This window comes from Lonchura striata, chromosome 29 (genome assembly GCF_046129695.1).
Source record: "Lonchura striata isolate bLonStr1 chromosome 29, bLonStr1.mat, whole genome shotgun sequence".
Classification (NCBI taxonomy): Eukaryota; Metazoa; Chordata; class Aves; order Passeriformes; family Estrildidae; genus Lonchura; species Lonchura striata.
In genome coordinates this window covers 3236088-3256225 of record NC_134631.1, presented here as the reverse complement: position 1 = coordinate 3256225, position 20138 = coordinate 3236088, and the positions used below count along the sequence as shown (strand labels likewise).

At 50.7% G+C, this 20138-nt stretch overlaps 1 protein-coding gene across 1 annotated transcript in view; it reads right to left on the bottom strand.

Moving 5' to 3' along the window:
- The window catches only part of LOC144247620 (uncharacterized), a 660598-nt gene that overhangs the window by 183108 nt on the left and 457352 nt on the right, over positions 1-20138 (bottom strand). The window contains exon 8 of the mRNA XM_077788929.1: positions 10178-10603. Coding sequence (XP_077645055.1) covers positions 10178-10603 — 426 coding nt within the window. The remainder of the gene's footprint in view (positions 1-10177; positions 10604-20138) is intronic.

The window sequence follows — 20138 nt, the reverse complement described above, 5'->3', positions numbered from 1 at the left end:
AGAACCTCCACCAGGGTCTCCCAGGGCAACTGGAGCCGCTCAGCCTGGGGTGCCCAAAGCCCTGAGCAACCCCCAGGTCCCTCCCAGGAACCCTCAAGTCCCTCAAACCCAGCATCCTCCACATCCCCTGCAAGACCCCTCCCATGTCCCCATCCTTGTCTTAGCTCAACATCTTTATTTTTACCTGCTTTTAAGAGTTTTGAAAGGGCAAAGAGAAATGAAAAGAAAATCCAGGCCACAGGCAGCCAGGAGGATGTGGAGCCCCACAGCCAGGTGTCTTCCCAACATGGATCAGCAGCACCATGGGTCACCGGGGTTCTGCCCACCGGGGCTCACTGGGGATCATCCAGCATGGATCCTCCCGTGGGGGATGGAGCTGGAGCAGCGCACGGAGCTCTTCCCACACTGGGGCACTTGCAGGGCTGCCCTTCGTGGTGCCTCTGCTGGTTTGGGGTCAAGGCTGAGCCATGTGATGAGCTCTTTCCACACCTGGGATACTCGTAGGGCCTGGGACATCCCCAGGAGCAGGGCTGGGATGTGTCCTGGTGCCTGGGACATCAACAGGAGAGGGGCTGGGATGTGCCCTGGTGCCTGGGACATCACCAGGATCAGGGCTGGGATGTGCTCTGGTGCCTGGGACATCACCAGGAGCGGGGCTGGGATGTGCCCTGGTGCCTGGGACATCACCAGGATCAGGGCTGGGATGTGCTCTGGTGCCTGGGACATCACCAGGAGCGGGGCTAGCTCTGATGCTCTTCGGTGCCTGGGACATGACACGGGGCGGTGCTGGCTGGGGTTTGTTTGGTGCCTGTGCAATCCCAAGGGCAGTGTCACAGCGGGGCAGCTCTCAGTGTCCCCAGCAGGTCACAGTGTCCAGGGCAGCCCGTGCCAGCGGTCACTGTGCACACGGGGCAGGCTGGGCTGGACAGGGGACGGGGCAGAAACGCTGCCCTGGGACTGGGGTCTGCCCCTGCCTCTGGGGCCCAGCCCCTGCTGGGAGCGCCTTGGGCAGGGCACAGGGCTGCTGCTGGGCCATGCTGGGCCAGGGGGACAGGCCGTGCCCCCTGTCCCCTGCTGCTGGGCCAGGGGTGTTATGGACAAATTCAATTGGGGAGGATAATTATAGATAAATCAATTAACAAGAATTTATTAAGCAAGCGGTATTAAGCAAAAGAACAGCGCTGGGTGGCCAGGAAGCCTCTGCTCTGCCACGGAGCACCTTCCCCCTTTGACCTTTTTGGTTTTATCATCCGTTTCTTTTTCGGTTGACGTATTTTCTCTCTATGCACTCTGTGCCAGTGCAATTGGTTCCTGGGGGGTCTTTTGTTCTGCCCTTGGTGGTCATAGGAATGAAGGCTCCTCATCTTCATTGCAGATTGTCCTTGGCCTAAAACTAAACTTATATAATTAGTTACACAGTTTTCTATGCTAGTTGCATTCCCTACTCAGTTCAAATTCTTATCTCCTTTAATGCTCGTTTTGATGAACAAAGACCTTTTTATTTATTACAACACCCCCTTTTTCTCTTTACCAATTTGTTCATTAAAACACTTTAACTCTTGGTAGCTTAAGACCAGGGTTTAATCTACTTCTAAGTCCCTGGGCAATGTTTCCTACCTATCTCTAATAAGTGTTAGATGAGCTGCCTCTAGTCTTCCTTTTACAATGTCTATGATTTTATTAAAAATGTAAGGTCTGAAAGTTAAACTTAGTAACAACAATACTATGGGACCTGCAATCCCCCTCATACAGATTTTCTCCTTGAGTGCCATACCCCGGAGTTTTGCACCCCTCAGGGTACCATGAGACCTTTAAAAATTTATCTGGATGGGTGACAGCCAAGGCAGTTGCTATGGTTTCACAGCCCCAATACCCACACAGATATTCCCCAGGATAATGACAATATCTCCTCCCAGGATGGGAACTAGGACACCAATAGGTAGCCTGGAGTTCAGGTTTACTCCATCCCCACATAGAGTTTACCAAGTCTTTGTTAGTAACAAAAAAATGGGAGCTACAGTGGTGGCATTATGCTTAACAACTTTCCCTTGGTCTATTTTGGTCAGAGTCCAATTAAATGGCTGGTGTGCATAGTCCCCTTGTACAGGCCAGGTACAACATATAACTAATAGGCACAGGATTTGCCAGCAAGGGTGGAGTCCAAACCGCCCCAGGGTTTGATTATCATTATCTCCCCATTCCCAGTGTTTGTTTTGACATGTTATTGCCTGGCTCACCTTTAGCCTTGGGAGATCAGTATCCTTGAGGCAGTTCTTGAAATACTTTGAATTGTCCCAGTTTGAGGGCTCTTTCCTCCACCGCTTCTCATCCCTCTGCCTCGCTCGCCGACTCGGTTGCTCCGAGCCGCGAGGCGCACCATCTTCTTGGAGCAAGGATATTCTTCAGGAGGACCCAAACTCTGCTTTTGTTGCCTCTTTTTGAATGATTCCCAGCTTTTATCCTTCACTTGTGGTGAGTCACACTGAATCCCAGGTAAAGTTTTCCAGCAATTCCCTTTGATAATTTGAACAATTAGGGGAATTGATTCAATGGAGTGGAAACAACAATTTTCGGGTCTAGCCCCCTTAGTAAACACCTCCCACCACTCTTGGGATTCCCTTGGTAGGGTCCCGTTCTCTTCTCCAATCCTTAGGACTGACTCTGTCAGTTCTATTTCTAACTGATAACACCTTTACAAATACCCCTAGGAGGAGTGCCTCTGTAACTATGGACCCACCACCGTTCCTGGCAAATTTTACAAATATAGCATACAAAAGGGTAACAATTACAATCCTTCTTTGTACAATATACTCTAAAATCATTAGTTATAGGATATCCATAGTCCAATATCTCACTCTACCAGCTGGTTCGTACAATTCTTACTGAGTCCATTCAGTCCATTTAAATGTGACCTTAAGGTCCCCGGGCTGGCTGGTTATTCTCCTGGGCTCTTGGGCAGCAGCAGGAATCGCTCCCTTTATTCGGCTCGCATGGGTCCACCCCTTCTCGGCAGTTCTGACTGCAGTTTCTGTAGTGAGTAAAACAACACAGGGGGCTTCCCAGTTTGGGGTTAGTGAGGTTTCTTTCTAGGTTTTTTATTGACACCTTATCACCTGGATTTATATTATGGATTGCTAGGTCTAAATGAGGTTGTTGCACTAGTAACCCAGCTCTTCTAAGCCCTTCCCGAGCCTTCACAAGTTGCATGACAGATTGGTTAATTTGTTGATTACTTATTTCAGGGTGATCTATAGGAGAATCCATGTCATAAGGCATCCCATAAAGCATGTCAAATGGAGAAATTCCAATATCGGTTCTGGGCTGAGTTCTTATATTTAACAAGGCTAAAGGCAAACATTTTTACCCAGGATGATTGTGTTTTATACATCAATTTAGTTAGTTGTTTCTTAATTTTCCTATTTACTCTTTCCACTTTACCTGAGCTTTGTGGATGTCAGGGAGTATGATATTGCCACTTTTTTCCTAGAGCTGTAACTACTTCTTTAATTATTTTGGAGGCAAAGTGTGGCCCTCTGTCTGAGTCTATTACTTCTGCTAGTGTGTAGCGGGGGATTATCTCTTCTAATAGTATTTTTACTACTGTTTGTGTAGTTGCCCTAGAGGTAGGGAATGCCTCTACAAAGTGAGTCAAGTGATTTATTATCACCAATAAGTGTTTATACCTTCCTACTTCAGGCAAATCAGTAAAATCTATTTGAATGTGGGAAAATGGTCTATGTGCCAATTCCCGCGCCCCCCATTTCCCACACCACTCAGGATTTCTCACACCTGGATCTACTCCTGGGTCAGGGGTCTCTTCAGCCCCTCTAGAAATCTCAGCCCTCATTCTAGAGAGACTGCAGACTGTAGAGAGAAAGCTTACCAGATTAAACACATTAAAGATGGTCTCTTTAACAGTCAGGGGAAACGGAACATTCTCTAATAGGGAGCTGAGAGATTCAGAGGAGAAGGAAAGTAAAGGCTGAAAAGCCTCATCCCCTGCTTCCCCTCTAACAAACTGGCTGCACAACCATGACTATGAGCCATGCATTCCTGGAACAGACTTCAGCACCTTCATAGACCCCTGAAAGCCATGACACCCAAGCCCAGCCCGATGGATATTCTGGTCAGTGCCCTTCTACTACAAAAACTACATATTAGGGACAATACCGGAGCTATTCCTGAATAAGAAAATAAACCTAGGGACCATAGAGGGATTAAGATCTCAAAAAACCCTAGGGACCAGAAACACATACAGGCCTCCACTCTAAAAGACACTATGAATTCAAACAACATAGCCAGTAACTGCTCAATACTAACACAAAATAATTGGAACCAAAATATTATTAGAACAGGTTGGGTTTTTTTTTTTCACTCTCTCCAGACACGAAATGGGCAGCAAAATATTTGTCCTAGTTTAGGGCAAATTTGGGAGAAAAACCTCTGGAAGGAGCCCCCAGAAAACAAACCCCCACGGCCCCTCCCCACCCACCTGATTTGGGAAGAATTTTCTCTGAGAGAAGTGGAAAAGAACCTGTTTATTTAACAAACAAAACCCTTCCCAGCACTAAAAAAATGAACAACACCGGATGACAACAAAACTCTTTCACCACTCTGAAGAGATGACAAATCCAGAAAGTCTCTCCTGGGGGTGGTCACCCGGGTCTGGGCGCTGGGGATTGCTCTGGGCACTGGGGATGGCTGCTGCAGATCACAGAGCGCAGGCTCCCGGTGCTCCTTGGGGTTCCCAGGTCCCAGTCCAGAGCAGGTTGGATGGTATTCAGGAAAGGGAAAGGGAAAAGGAACAGTCCAGGGAAAGAATTGGACTGCTCAGCTAAACTAATTTAAAAAGCAAAGGCAAAAGCAAGCAAAAAAAGCAAAGCAAAGCAAGCAAAAGCCAGCAAGCAAAGCAAAGCAAGCCAGCCAGCACTGGCCTCTTCTAGACAGCAGAGCATGGGGGGAGGTGAGCCGGCTGATAACAAGGCAAAACAAACCTTCACTTTCTGAGTCAGTTCTGAAAGCACAGAACAGAATATCAAACATGAACAGAACCCACGTTTGGAGATAAAAACACCATAACATCACCCTCGGACATTCCACCCCTTATCTCCATATCTTCAACATCATGTATAAACTTCATCAAGTAAAAACTTCTTTCATTTACTCAAACCTTTGACACTTACACATTTCCTTCTGTTTCACTTGCTCAAACCTTTGACACACATTTCCTTCTGTCTCATGTCTGTGTGTTTTTGTGTACAGACACTGGCAGCAACATCCAGCAAACAGTGATATTTGCATTTGAGTCTCACCCCACAATCAGATCCCCCTGAGGTACACATCGTGTTGCTCCATCTCTCTGCATTATCCACCATGTACAACCTGGTCCCTGAGCAAAGACAATCCCACAAATGGGTTTGTCTGTACTCGAGACAGAATTGATCCACACTGATTTCCATAACAAACCTCTGGCATGTGCCACTGGGACTTTATCTCCATCTACTATATTCAGGGGCTCAGACTGGGCAGGACCTGCTCAATTGGTGGAACCTCGGCTGTTAACTAACCAGGTGGCCTTTGCTAAATGTTGCTCCCAGTTTTTGAAAGATCCCCCACCCAATCCTTTTAAGGTGGTTATTAACAGTCCATTGTGCCTCTACACTTTGCCTGCAGCTGGTGCATGGTAGGGGATGTGGTACACCCACTCAATGCCATGTTCCCTAGCCCAGGTGTTGATAAGGCTGTTCTTGAAATGAGTCCCATGGTCTGACTCAATCCTCTCAGGGGTACCATGCCTCCACAGGACCTGCTTTTCAAGGCCCAGGATGGTGTTATGGGCTGTAGCATGAGACACAGGGTAGCTTTCCAACCATCCAGTGGTGGCTTTTACCATGGTGAGCACGTAGCGCTTGCCTTGGCGTGTCTGGGGCAGTGTGATGTGGTCAATCTGCCAGGCCTCCCCATACTTGTACTTGGACCACCGCCCACCATACCACAGGGGCTTCATCCGCTTGGCCTGTTTGATGGCAGCACAGGTCTCACAGTCATGGATCACCTGAGAAATACTGTCCATGGTTAGATCCACCCCTCGGTCTCGTGCCCACTTGTAGGTGGCATCTCTGCCCTGATGGCCTGAGGTATTAGTGGCCCATTGTGCTCATAGCAACAGCCACTGGTTGAGGCTCACAGTCTGGTTTAGCTGCTGGCTTAGGCTCACTGTCTGGTTTAGCTGCTGGCTCAGGCTCACAGTCTGGTTTAGCTGCTGGCTTAGGCTCCCTGTCTGGTTTAGCTGCTGGCTTAGGCTCCCTGTCTGGTTTAGCTGCTGGCTTCCAGCCGGGGCTGTTGGCTGCAGCCTGAGTGACTGGGATCGCTGCTGATTTATCTCCCTGCCCCCCTTCCTCTGTCTGCTGCCCTACAATATCTAGCAGGGTGTGATAAGCACATGCCAGGGCCCAGCTTGCTGCAATGATCTTTTTCTCCTTAGACTTATCATGGCATTTATATTTCAGGTACTTTGCCACCTCAGCTGGATTCTGAATTTGCTCACATGGGATGTCCCAGGCTATAGGGTCAGAAAATTCCTTTAAGATTTGGCCCATATGCTCCCATTTCTTTCTTGAACTCCCTCACATCTCCTGAGAGGTACCTCCACATAACCTATTCCCAGAATTTGGGTTGGTTGTCCCTGCTGACCAGCACTGGGGTTAGGGATCATTCCCAAAGCTACTTCCCTTCATGGATATAGAGCTTGCCCTTCCCTTTCTCTTTCCCCCCTTGTTAGACTACGAGTAACACAGCGATTTCCTCAGGGACCGGCTCTGGGATTTCTACCTCTTGGTTATCAAAATCTCCCCCTTGATCTAAATCGGGGTAGACTGTGGGTGGTGCTGGTGGGGGTGGAGGAGGAGGAGGTATGTATGGTAGAGGGGGTGCAGTTGGAACTTCCTCAGGCTTTTTATTTTTCTTTTTCCCTCCCTGGGTGCTTAAGGCAAAAGGTTTTGCTCCTGTTTCCCCCACTATCCAGAGAGCAGCATACTTGCTCTCTTCCATATCAAAAGGTTCTCTAGAGTTTACATAAATGTTTAATGCCTGGTAAATCCAGACCTTGAAGTTTCCAACCACTGGCCAAAACAAATTATCACTACAGATGTGTTTTCCTCCCCATTCTTTTATACAATAATGTATCATTTTTGCCCTAGCCTTCCCTTTCCTTGAAGGATATTCATCCCAAGATTTTATCATTAGACCTAACGGACTGTCAGGGGGGATCTGGGGAAGCGTTACCGGGGTCCCCGTCCCCATGGAAGCAGAGGGCTTGCTTTTCCTCTGTCCCATCTCCCAGGACACCTTCAGGCACACACACACTCGCGGCCCCTGTTGGTGCCCAGCCCCTCACGGGCTCTGCAAACCGCACTACTCAGAGCTCTGCCCGTGCCTCGTCCTACAAGGACGTCTCACGCGTTATGTCCTGGGATCCCAGCCCAACCCAGCGGATCCCCACTTTTATACTCACGCTGTCCTGCGTCTTCGCCCGGCTTCGTGCACAAAGATTACGGGGTTACCGGTATCCCTTGTGCTCAATACCGAATTTGGGTTTGTCGGTAAGGGTCTGGGAAGGAAAAGCCTGCACCAGGGCCGCTGCAGAGGCAGCGGGGCGCCTCCCTGATTAGGAATTCCCACCCGGTCGCCCTTATCCGAGTCACGGCACCAAATTTGTTACGGACAAATTCAACTGGGGAGGCTAATTATAGATAAATCAATTAACAAGAATTTAGTAAGCAAGCGGTATTAAGCAAAAGAACAGCGCGGGGCAGCCGGGGAGCCTCTGCTCTGCCACGGAGCACCTTCCCCCTTTGACCTTTTTGGTTTTATACGTCCCAGTTGACGTATTTTCTCTCGATGCACTCTGCACAGGTGCAATTGGTCGCTGGGGGTCTTTTTTTCTGCCTTTGGAGGTCGCAGGAATGAAGGCTCCTCATCTTCCTTGCAGATTGTCCTTGGCCTAAAACAAAACTTGTATATAATTAGATATACAGTCTTCTATGCTAGTTGCATTCCCTACTCAGTTCAAATTCTTGTCTCCTTTAACACTCATTTTGATGAACAATGACCTTTGTATTTATTACACCCACTCTCTCCCAGTGCCCCCCAGCGTGTCCATCTCTCTGCTGCCCTCGAGCTCCCGGCCCGGCCCCGGCCGCCTGCTCCCATCCAGCTGAGGTGGTTCCAGGGCCAGCAGGAGCTCTCTGTGGTGGCCACCAACGTGGTCCCCAACGGGGACTGGACCCACCAGCTCCTGGTGCTGCTGGAAACCCCAACCCGGGCCGGGCTCACCTTCACCTGCCAACAACATCAGCCTGGAACAACCTGTGAGCCGGAACTGGGGTATGGGGGAGGAACTGGGGGCGCTGCGAGAGCCACTGGGATGTGCTGGGAGCAACTGGGAGGGAGTTGGAGAGAGCCTGGTTTCAACTGGGAGATGAGGTTGGGGGTTTGGAAGGGCTAAGAAGGGGTTTGAAGGATACTGGGGAGGGTGGGATGGGGTTCTGAGGGTCCTGGTGGGCATTGGGAAGAGACTGGGAGAGGATTTGGGGGTCCTGGGACAGTGGGGGTGACTATAAGGAGGCTGTGGGATCCTGTGAGTGACAGGAGGGGCTTTGGTGGGTCCAGGGGAGGTCAGGAAGGGATCAAGAGGGAGGTTTCAGGGGATCCTAAGTGGGCTGGGAGTGACCTGGAGGGTGCTTGGAGGGGCCAGGGTGTCTGTGAGAGTTTTTGGGAGATCCTGACCCCTGCGGACCACCCAGAGATGCTGCTGGATGCTGCCACAGCAAGATGCTGACAGGAACTGGAGACACCCGAGTTGGGCTCTGTCTTCCTGGCACTGGGGATCGGGTTCTACCTGCGCAAGAATGTCTGGGGGTCCCGTGTGTCGTGTCCCCCCTCCTCTGGAATGTGTGTGCTCCCCGGGGCCGCCAGCCCGATGTCACCCCCCTTTCTCTGCCCACAGAGCTCCTGAGACGCCGGCGGCCGCAGCTGCTCCCCGTGGCCTCGGGCCGACCCAGGACCTTCCCAGCTCTATCCCCACGCTGATTTTGGGGGGATTGAGTGTCCCCCAGCCCTGCTGTCACTCTGGCCCTGCCCCCTGCTCCCAGTGTTCCCAGTAAAGCTTCCCAGTTAAACCCAGCCCAGTTCATGGGGGCACTGGGGAGGGACTTGGGGGGACCCCACGGCGGGGCCGGCCCTGGGCAGGGAGGGCGGGTCCAGGTGGGGAACACTGCCTGCTGCGGGTCTGCCCGGCAACTGGTGAGTCATCAGCCCCGCTCTCGCTGATTGGCTGACTCTTCTCCACCGCGTTCTCTCATTGGCTGAGGAGAGGCCCGGCAGTGCAGAGAAGGAACGGGAGAGATCCCGCCCCGAGCACCGGCACGGGGACAACAGACCCGGCCTGGGCACAGGGAGGGAATTTATTACCAACCAAACCACGGCAGCACCAGGAGAAGGGAAAGAAATCCCTCCAGCACCTTCCCCCCACCCAACGGGGATCACCCACAACAGGGTTATCCACCATGGAGAGACGGGGACATACGAGTTTAGAGCAAAGCCAATTTTATTGAGTGTACCAGGTGTTTATACAGGGATTGACTTGTATGGTGCTTATAGAGGGCTCTGTTTTTGGTAACAATTTCCCATTGGTTACACATTCTTGGTGACATCCAGTAACCTGGGAGCATTTATCTTATCACAAAGTCTCACACCATGTTGCTTGGTCAGTCTTCTTGCCCAGGGAGACTGAAACTGTGTCTGTGTCTCCCACAGTTTCTGCTCAGTCAGGCCTCAGATATCAGGCCCCTTTATCAGCTCCATTGCTTTACTCTCTGTTTTATTCCCCATATGGGGGCACCAGGGCTCTGCCCAACGGGGGTCACTGGGGATCATCCATCCCGGATCCTCCCATGGGGGATGGAGCTGCAGCAGCACACCAAGCTCTTCCCTCACTCTCTTCCCTCACTCCAAGCTCTTCCCTCACTCGGGGCACTCACAGGGCTTCCCTTAGTGGTGCCTCCGTTGGTGCTGGGTCAAGTGAGAGCTCCTGGAGAAGCTCTTCCCACACTTCCCACACTCGTAGGGCCTCTCCCCGGTGTGGATGCGCTGGTGCACGGTGAGGTTGGAGTTGTGCTTGAAGCCCTTCCCGCAGTCGGGGCAGCGGTAGGGCCTCTCCTCTGTGTGACTCCGCTCATGGAGGAGGAGATTGGAGCTGGTATGAAACCTCTTCCCACACTGGGGACACTCGTAGGGCCTCTCCCCAGTGTGGATGCCCTGGTGTCTTCTCAGGTGTGAGCTCCGCCCAAAGCTCTTCCCACATTCCAAGCACTCATAGGGCCGTTCCCCAGTGTGGAGCACCTGGTGCACCATCAGGCCAGACATGTCTTTGAAGCCCTTCCCACATTTCCCACACTCGTAGGGCCTCTCCCCGGTGTGGATGCGCCGGTGCATGGTGAGGTTGGAGTTGTCCTTGAAGCCCTTCCCGCAGTCGGGGCAGTGGTAGGGCCTCTCCTCTGTGTGAATCCGCTCATGAAGGAGGAGATGGGATCTGGTCCGAAACCTCTTCCCACACTCCCCACACTCGTAGGGCCTCTCCCCAGTGTGGATCCTCTGATGACAGACCAGTCTGGAGCTCCAGCTGAAACCCTTCCCACATTCCAAGCACTTGTGGGGCTTCTCCCTGCCATGAGGCTTCTGCACCAGCTCCGAGCTCCGCCTGGATCTCCGCCTGCCTTCCTGGCTCAGGGGGCTCTTTCCTCCCCGCAGCTCCCTGGGCTGGGTTTGCAGCTCCTCCTCCTGCAGCATCTCCGGGGCTTTTCCTCCTCCTCCATCCAGCCACGGCCTGGAAATGAAAACTCCTGGTTTGGGGAAAAAACAAGAGAAGAGCACCTTGGACTGGAGGTTCCTCCTTGCCCAAGTTCATCCCAGGAAGTCATTGGGAATCTTGTGTCTGTAAGAACCTCCAAAACACCAAGATTCAGCCCAAAAATCCCACAAACTTCAAGACACAGATCAAAAACTCCCCAAACATCACAAGTCAGCAAAAACCTCCTCCAAAACAGGAAGATTCAGCTGCCACATAAAACCAAAGCACCAACATTTAGCCCAAGAAAGCTCAGAAACAAGATTCACCCCGTGAAAATTGTGGATCCCCCTCCACAGTCACCTGCTGCATGTGGGGGGAGCAGCACTCCTGGGGCTGGGGGGAGGCTGTAGACACAGGGAGGGGTGGAACCTTCTGCTGGTTCCTCTTTCTGCTCCTCCTCCTCCTCCTCCTCCTGTGTCTCTGTTCTTCCTCACACTCCTCTTCCTCCTGCAATGCTTCCTTCTCCTCCACAATGCCATCTTCTCCTGCCACATCCATCGTTTGACCATTCTGTTCCTCAAGACTGCTTCTCCTTCCCTTCTCCTCCTGCCCCCAGGCCCAGCACCCACTGCCGGCTCCCTCTTCCCCCCACACCCACAGCATCCCAGCGCAGGGGCAGGGATGGAGCTGGGGCAGGTCGGGCTGGGGCAGCGCTGGGCTCTCGGCCGCTCCCGCCCGCACTCGGTCCCCACTGCAGCCGCTCCCGCCAGGACAGCGCGGGGGGGCCCGGCCTTGGCGCTGCCCCACTCCCACCTCCCCAAATTCCCCTCGCGGGGCCATGGGGCCGAGGGGGGGCGCAGGTGGGTCCAGGTGGGGAACGCGGGGAGCTGCGAGTCTGCCTGGCAACTGGTGAGTCATCAGCGCCGCGGGCTCTGATTGGCTGAGCTCTGCCCGAGCCCTGGGGCTGCAGCACAGAGGGGACACCCTGCTCCAGGGGGGATGTCCCACAAACGGGGGACCCATGAAAGGAACCACAGGAAAGTGTCTTTACAAACAGATGCTCTGAATCTGCTCGGAGATAGGGCCAAAGAACTTTTATGTTAGGAAGTGACAGGAGAAGACATCGGTTTCAGAAAATTTTACTAATTGATGACACAGACTGCTGCTCAGCCAAGGTTCTGCTCTATTCATGAACTTCCAGAAGAACAAGACTTAACAGAGCCATGAATATCGTTTGCTATATGAAAGCATGGAGTATATAAAGGTGGGTATGTAATAGGTGGATTGGGAAGTCTGTACCTCCCAAGTACTTCAGCCAATGGGGAAAGCACAGGGAGATGTGGCCAGGAGAATTAGGATGAAAAGGAAGCTGTGTCCTCAAACAATTGGAGAGATCCCATGAGGACTGTCCCCTACTCTTTCCCATTTTCAGGAAATAAATTATTTTATAAGATTCGTCTCTCTGCTCTGTGGACAGAATTCTCTGCTGATGTCAGTTTTTCTGCACAACCTGGGGCCCATTCGGAATTCCTTCCACCAGCCGGGGTGGCAGGCAGGGAGTGCAGCTGAAGGTGCCTCACCCACTTTGGGTGATCGGCTCCCTTGTCTGGCAGCGGCACCGGGGATTGATTGGGGACCCGGGAGTGACCAGGAGACAGACGAGTGACACATCAGGGGGTCTGTGAAGAGTCAGAAGGTAGAGAGCACTGAAAATCTCATCAGTGAGTGCCCTGGGATCCTCGGGGAGTGAACATGGCAGGGCACCCATGGAGGGGAGAAAAGGGAAAGCCAGGAAGGGGTCCTGGCCAAAGGGATGATGATCCCAAAATGTCTCTGAAGGGTCCCTTGGGAGAATGCAGAGGAAGTGGAGAAGGCATTTGGACAACAGGGGATGGATGGTGCTGGTGTGCTGGGAAGGAATCAGGTGAAGGGGAGCGTGCAAAAATATAGTTCAGGCAAGAAGCAGCAGGAGGAATCTATGTGGTAAGAAAAAGGATGATGGCAAAGAGGAGGAACAGAAAAATACTCTGGATTGGGATGTTTTTCCACAGAGTCTTAACCTCACAATTTGCCAGCTACTATTTTGAAGTCCCAGTTGCCCAGACAGGAAAAGCAGGAGGTCAGGATGCCAGGGGTTTCTCTGCGCTGGCAGCGGCAGCACCGGGCGCAGAGGTGCGGCACCGGGAGCACGGGCTGGGGCCTGTGGGGAGCTGCGGGGCCGGGCTGGGGCTGTGGGGCAGCCGGGGCTCAGCGCCGGGCGCTGCCTGACCCCACCAGCCCCGGGCAGGGCCGGCAGTGGCCCCCGGCCCCCAGGAGGCTGCGGGACGCCCCGGCCGCTGCCCGGCCCCGGGGAGCTGCCGGCCCTGCCCGCCGGGGGGGCCGCCTTTGGACACTGCGGCAGGACAGGCACCGGCTCTGCCACACGGGCTGGGCAGGGACCCTGAGCACAACGGGGAAAACAAAGGAACAGCTGGGAAATGCAGAGTGCACATGGAAGGATCAGGATTTGCTGTTCAGGATTTGCTTTGGGTCCCTGCAGAAAGGAAAGGTTTTGCAGAAAGCTCAGCAGCTCTCAGAGGATGAGCACCCACAGGCAGTGACCGGGGCTGCAGGAGTGGCACAAGAAGGCCCTGCAGCACTTGGGCACAAAGGCACAGCAGCTGAAGGCAAGAAGGGATGAGCAAAAGGCCAAGCTGAAGGCAAAGGCCATGGCAGAGTTCCTACAAGCCCCTGGGAAGGAGTCAGGGCTCCAGCTGCAGCCCACAAGGACACTGCAAGCACAGACAGCAGCACCCTCAGCAGGAGCAAGTCCACCCCTGCATGGACATGGATTGGCAGGGCTCTCTGAGCTCCCATCCCACCGGGGACCCACCACACTGGAGCCCTGCAGAACATTCAGGCTGGGTCTGCATCCAGAGGAGGCCTCTCCTGATGGACACAGGGGCCTCTCCATCCACTCTGAATCTTACACCTAAGGGGGGGAAAATTGTAAAGGAATGTTTAATTATTAAGGGAATAAATGGGAAAGTTGAGCTGGTGTCATTTGTTCAATCACTATTAGGAGCTGAAGAGAATCGGTTTGAAATAAACTAATTTCTTTTTCTTCCTACTCTGATTGTTATTAACTAGGAAGGAATTTGATGGTGGCATTGTAATATTGTAAAAGGTGATACAGAGACTATTGCTGCTGTACCTTTGTGTCAAATGTCTGGCAAGGCCTGTGCTGAAGGGAACCCAGAGGTTTGCGCAGCCCCATGGAAAGACGGAAAATTTGATGTGGAGCCTCTTGCAAGCAACCAGGACAAGTGGTGTCTAAAAGCAACACCCTGTTCCAGGGGAGGGAAGGAAGGGCTCACAGCCTGGTATGGAGTCCCTGCTAAAGGCAGGGCCCTTGGAGCCAGGGATGTCTCCCTACAGCACTCCTATCCTGCACTCAAGGAATCAGATGGCTCCAATGAGGAGGACAAGAACAAGTGGTAGACAAAGCCCCTCTGAAATGGCTGAATTTTCTGGCTAAAAGTCGTATTTTGAGTATTTGAAAAAAAATTACAAATGGTGAAGAAAAAGGTTAAATATATGGGACATAATTTGACTGAAGGATTGACCCAGAGAGAGTCTAGGCAATTTCAGATGTAAAGAAGTAAACTAAAATAAGGAAAAGACCAAAACGAGCTGCAACAATTCTGAGAATTAAAACACAAATACACAACCTGGATTGAGGATTCTATGTTCCAGCCAGAGCATTGTAGGACTTTTTAACCCCAGACAGCTTTCATGCTGTGGTATGGAAAGGAGAAAGTGAGAAAAACTTGAGAAAATGAACAACTATAAATATTGATTCCTCAGCTGGGGCTCTTCCAGACTCAGAAAAGAAATTGGAATTGTAGGTGAATGTTAAACAGGGCCATGCCAAAGGAATCCTTGGGCCAAAATATTTCACCCAGTGGCCAGAGTGGCCTCATTGTCTGCAGAATTGTGCAGCCACAGCTTCAACGGGAACCGAGGCCCAAAACCTGATGACAACAGATCTCCAACTGTTCCAGTCTGCCATCAAGTTCAAGCTTTGATAACCAAAAGAGCCTCGCAATGGATGAGCAGTGCTCGGTTATTACAGTGTGAAACTTGTTCAGTGGCACAGGAGGATTCAGAACTGAGGACAGGGGAAGGGTTTAACCCAGCCTCCTGTTTGAACAGCCCACAGAGGGGCTGGGAAGAAACCCAGCACTGCATTCAAGTGACACAGCTCCAGACCCAGCCTGGGGGAGACTCAGGAGACATTCCCTGGCCTGAGGCAGAAAATGTCTTTGTGGATGGCTCTTCAAGGGCAGCAGAAGGGAAAAGAGTTCCAAGACACACTGTTATTGAGGAAAGGGAATCAGACAAAGTGCAGGTTACCCCCCCACGGTCAGCTCAACCAGCACAGCTGTGTGTGCTTCTAAGAGCCTGGCACTGAAATGCCCTGAGCAGGAAGGCTTCAATATCTTCTGGTGACACCATCTCACCTAACAGGGGGGCAAAAGCAATTCTGATTGCTCAGCAACCACTGGATCACTTATTAGGGTATTTCTAAAAGACATAATTCCAATAAAAGGGATTGTGGAAGCAACAGACTCAGAGAGCAGAACTCATTTGACAGGAAAGATCCTCCAGGGGCTTATGGCAGCTTTAGGAATACAATGGGACCTCCGTAACCCCTGGCACCCCCAGAGCTCAGGCTGAGTACAAAAAATGAATGGGGAAAGAAAGAAACACCTTTGGAAGCTGGGGATAGAAACCAAGATGCTATGGGTACGGCTTTTGCCATTGGCTTGGGCAAGAAGAAGAGCCAGACCCAGGGCAGATATTCGATTATTTCCCCTTGCAATTGATATCAGGAATTCCTTACGCTGGGAATTCTCCACCTAGTGCAGGGTGGAGATAAGGGATGCACATTTAAAGCAGTCTGTGGCCAGAATCCTGTCTCTGGTGCAATCTCTCCCCCAGGAAGCTGGGCTGGCACAGAGCCTGACTTGGCACTTTGCTGCTGCCAACATCCAAGCAGGACATGGGCTCTGCCTAAGGAGTGCAAAGCAGCACCACTGGTGGCCAAGTGGCGTGGGCCATGCCAAGGGGCCCCGAGGCCAGAAACAGCCGCCAGCACAGCTGAACACGGGGGGACCCCTCAGCCTGGGCTCCAGGTCTCTGCAGCCCCGGAGATTTGCACTTCCCGCCTGCAGCAGGAGGATGGGAGGCCCCCCTGAGCCTGCACTGAAGGCAGCGCAGCAGCAGCCAGGGCTCCACAGCGGGGCAAGGCCCTGGGCCTGCCCACACATCCTCTGCTGAAATCCTCGGCCTGGCCACCCTCCTTGGGCAGCTCCAGCCACCGGGGCCAGCCCTTGCTGCCACTGCTGCAGCTTCAGTGCTCGCTGGGCCTGCACTGCCACAGCTGCTGGGGACACACCGGGACAATTCCACTCTGGCTCTCACTCACACTCACACACTGCCCTGCCTGCCAGTGCATCCATGGAAAATAGACCAGCTCATAGACTTGAACATTGTTAACCTTTGATTTCTCTACTCAGGCTTGGTTTCCCTTGGCCTTGGGGAAACAAATGTTAAAGGTTTTGTTAAGGGATGTTACACCACTCAGTGGAGATGAGTTTAACACCTCAACACACTGGGAATGGCCCGAAAGATACCCACAAAGATAACGACCAGCAGCAAAACATCAACCCCAGCAGCAAACAGCAACCAACACCTACCCCAGACACTGCCCCCGGCAGGGCTGCAGACACCTGGTCTGCAAAAGGCTGAGAAGGAAATCCAGCACTTCCCACCTCATTAACAGCACAAGCAAAGGAACACTCAAAACTGCACAACTTGAAACTACAGAACATTAAACCAATGGATTTAGATTGCTTTAGACTGTATCAATTTTGGGAAAACTCGAGTAAAACCCACATGTAATGGAACTATTTTCTCTGCACACCCGGGCTATGTGGGGCTGGAATGATTTCTGTTGCACATCCTGGCCAGAATCAAGGAATGCCTTGACTCTAACAATAAACATATTGGTGGAGTTTTCCTTTTTCCTGCAGTTCCAGTGCAAAGTTTAGAGCATTAGAGTATTTTTTGTAATAATCCTACTTCTGTATTTCTGGTTAGGTTTCGGTTAGGGATGTGAGAATGAATTTTTACTCCGAGAAGTAGAAAAAACTGAATTGCCTTGGAATTTTTTTGTGTATGTTTCTGTAAGAGATACCAAAATTTTGGTCTGGGTTTTTCAACACACACCTTTAGGCTGCACTTCACAAAACTAGAAGAGATTTAAAGGTGACCCTTTAAGTCACAAATACTAAATGGATTATTTGAAGGAAAAAAAAATAAAGCAGCAGGTTGTGGGGGAGGTGGCACATGTGAGGCTGCTGGAAGAGAAGCTGCATTCCAGGCACCCAGAAGGAGCTTCAGAAATGCAAATTAACACTGCTGGGGCAAAGTGGGGACAATGTACCTGGCTCTTCTTGCCTGGGGCAGGAATTGGCTGATTCCCTCTGCCCCTCACCCCAAGCTCTGCCTGCTTGCACAGATGGAATCTGCACAGCTGAAGGCAGAGCCCATGCTGAGGATCTCTGACTCTGCAACAGAAATGGCTGAAGCTGCAAAGGGAAACAGCAAATGGAGAATGTTGGGAAAACTGCACTAAAATAAGGGGGGGATCATCCCTCTGCCCACTCCAACATCTGCTGTCCCTGTCTGTGCTGTACAGGGTGTATCAGAGCACTGGGGGTTTTGCTATAACAAGTTCAAGGAAATCAGTTGGAATTCATGTATATGATGATGGAATAAGAAAAACGGGGTCAATTGATGCAGCCCCAGCTTGAGGCAGAGCCCAAAAACTGGGAAAAGTTTAACAGCCACCAGAACAAATTCTACAACACCATGGACCAGCCACTGGGAACCCCAACAAATTTGTTAAAAATGCATATTATATGGCTCTACGCAGATAGTTACTATATGTCTTATGTCATATTGATTAGTTGTGCTGTATTAACATATTAATAGTATAATAAATGTAGCTTTGCAGATAAAATGAAGCTTTAGTAGTTAAAAGAGAAACTAAGTATGTGGAGGAGGGGTTTAAGGAATGAGATACTCACTCAAGGAACACCTAAATTTTCCAGAGAAGAGGAAGTTATGGTTTTCTTACTATAAGAAGCTAATTGTGTATTGTTTTAAGGGTGATTCCTCTAGATCCCAAGGTATGCTCGTCTTGGTTTAAGTGCCTGAGCATCCGGACCTCCGTAATTCTTTGTTTTTTATTGTCATGTACATGTCCTAACTCTAAATTTTTATTACTCTAAATGTATTATTACTTTTTTCACCTTTTTACTATTATTAAACCTTTAAAATTTTAAAAACCAAGTGATTGAGTTTTTCACAAATTCCTATCAAAATGCAGAGAACCCATTTATTATTTAAATGGCATAATTAGATTACAAGCTGTCCTCGGAATAAGAACCAACCAGACAGCTCCAGCTCCTGACCTTCCTGCTGACCAAGCCACTGAAATGAGGAACACAACATTTCACCAGGGGATGGGATCAGGTTATCTGTTAAAAGAAAAAACAGGAGTTTGTGGAAAACTAAGTGACTCAAACTGATGTTGGCAAAGAGAAGACAAAGGAAAAGTGCTGAAAAAGATAACAAAGGAAATGGGAGAGTAGTTTATGTATTGGTCCAAACATGGAAAGGATGGAATGGGACACGGTTTCCTGGCTCCCCAGCAGACCAGGGGTTAAACGAATGCTCCTTCTCCACTTCTGTGCTGCAGCAACTCTCATCTTTTTACCATGCTCCACACCTTGGCAGTGCAGCTCATCCAGCAGCTGAGCCAGGGCATGCAGGTGGCAGCCAGGCCTCCTGATCCACAAACGGCTACAAAAGGACAGGGAATGAGGGCACCGAGAATAATCGAAAAAACAAAGAGGACCCGGGAAGAACAAAACAGAGTCAAGGAGTGAATCTGCCTGGAGATAGGGCCGGGCACTTGTAGATAAGGAAGTAACTCTACAAAGTGTGTCAGTCAGCTGTGGAACACCAGAAGGCACAACACCTTCAGCACTGACCTGGCCTGCAGAGAGAGCGGGGCTCAGCCAGCACAACCAGGAGCAGCAGTATTCCTTTTTGCATTATAAAAAACAGGCAAAGCAGTATTTTCAGGCTTTCTTTTGCAGAATTCCCCGCCACAGGCAGGTTAAAGCCAGCAAGTTTGTCTTTGCTTAGGATTCAGGGAATACATTTCACAATCACACTGGTGTCGGACTAATAAAAAGGTGTGGGAACTCAAAATGTCTCTCAGACATTTTTAGAGGTTCCAGGCCCTGGTCAGAAGCATTCTAGACCCTGGCAGACAGCTGAAAAACAGCTGTGATTTTGAGTTTGAGCCATGGAATGAATGACCAACTTTGGAGATGGAACAAGCAGTCACAAAAGGTTAAATAGTATAGTATAAGTAATTACAAAGTAGAGGGGAAATTTTTTTAGTATCGTACAGGGGGGTTTTAACACTTGTACAGGGGGGTTTTCACTTTGTACATGGGGGTCAGAAGTTCTAACATGGAGGAAAGTGGGCTGATCCTGTTCTTCCTCCTTCTTCTTCCTTACCTCCATGTTCTTGGTGATGTTGGCACTCACAGATTGGTTTAGAGTAGAAAAACACTTGGCAACGTAGGTAGTAGGTATTGGGGAATAATTGTAAACATGTTATACGTAATATATCATATAAAATATAGCAGCAGCCCTGGGTGGGGGAAGAGACGAAGAAGACAGCAGAGAGAGAGGATGTCAGTGTGTGTGTGTGCCTCTACCCAGGCCGCTGATCAAATAGCCGCAGTTCAAGAACATAATCTGTTAGATAACTAGCAATAAACTGCCTTGAGACCGAACAGCTAAAGCCTGTGGAGTTTTTCTTTGGAAGCACAGGTTGGAGGAGGAATTTCACCACCACATGAGACCCCAGAGCAAGGCCGGGGTTCTCACAAAATGGCTGCAGAAAAGTCGGGCCTAAAGTAAAATTAGGCTTCTAATTTCACCAACGAGGACTGAACTTGAGTCCCTAAGAAGGCTGGAACTGATCTCTGAGATGGAGAACAACAACATGACTTCGACCACAGTCACATGGCCCATCGCTGGGGACCACAATGGCTCCTGCAGTCCCTGCCAGCTGCTGTGCCTTTTTTGTACCCATTTCAAACAGATCACAGAATTATGAGATCAAAGATCAAACAGAATCATTTGGGTTCAAGGGTAC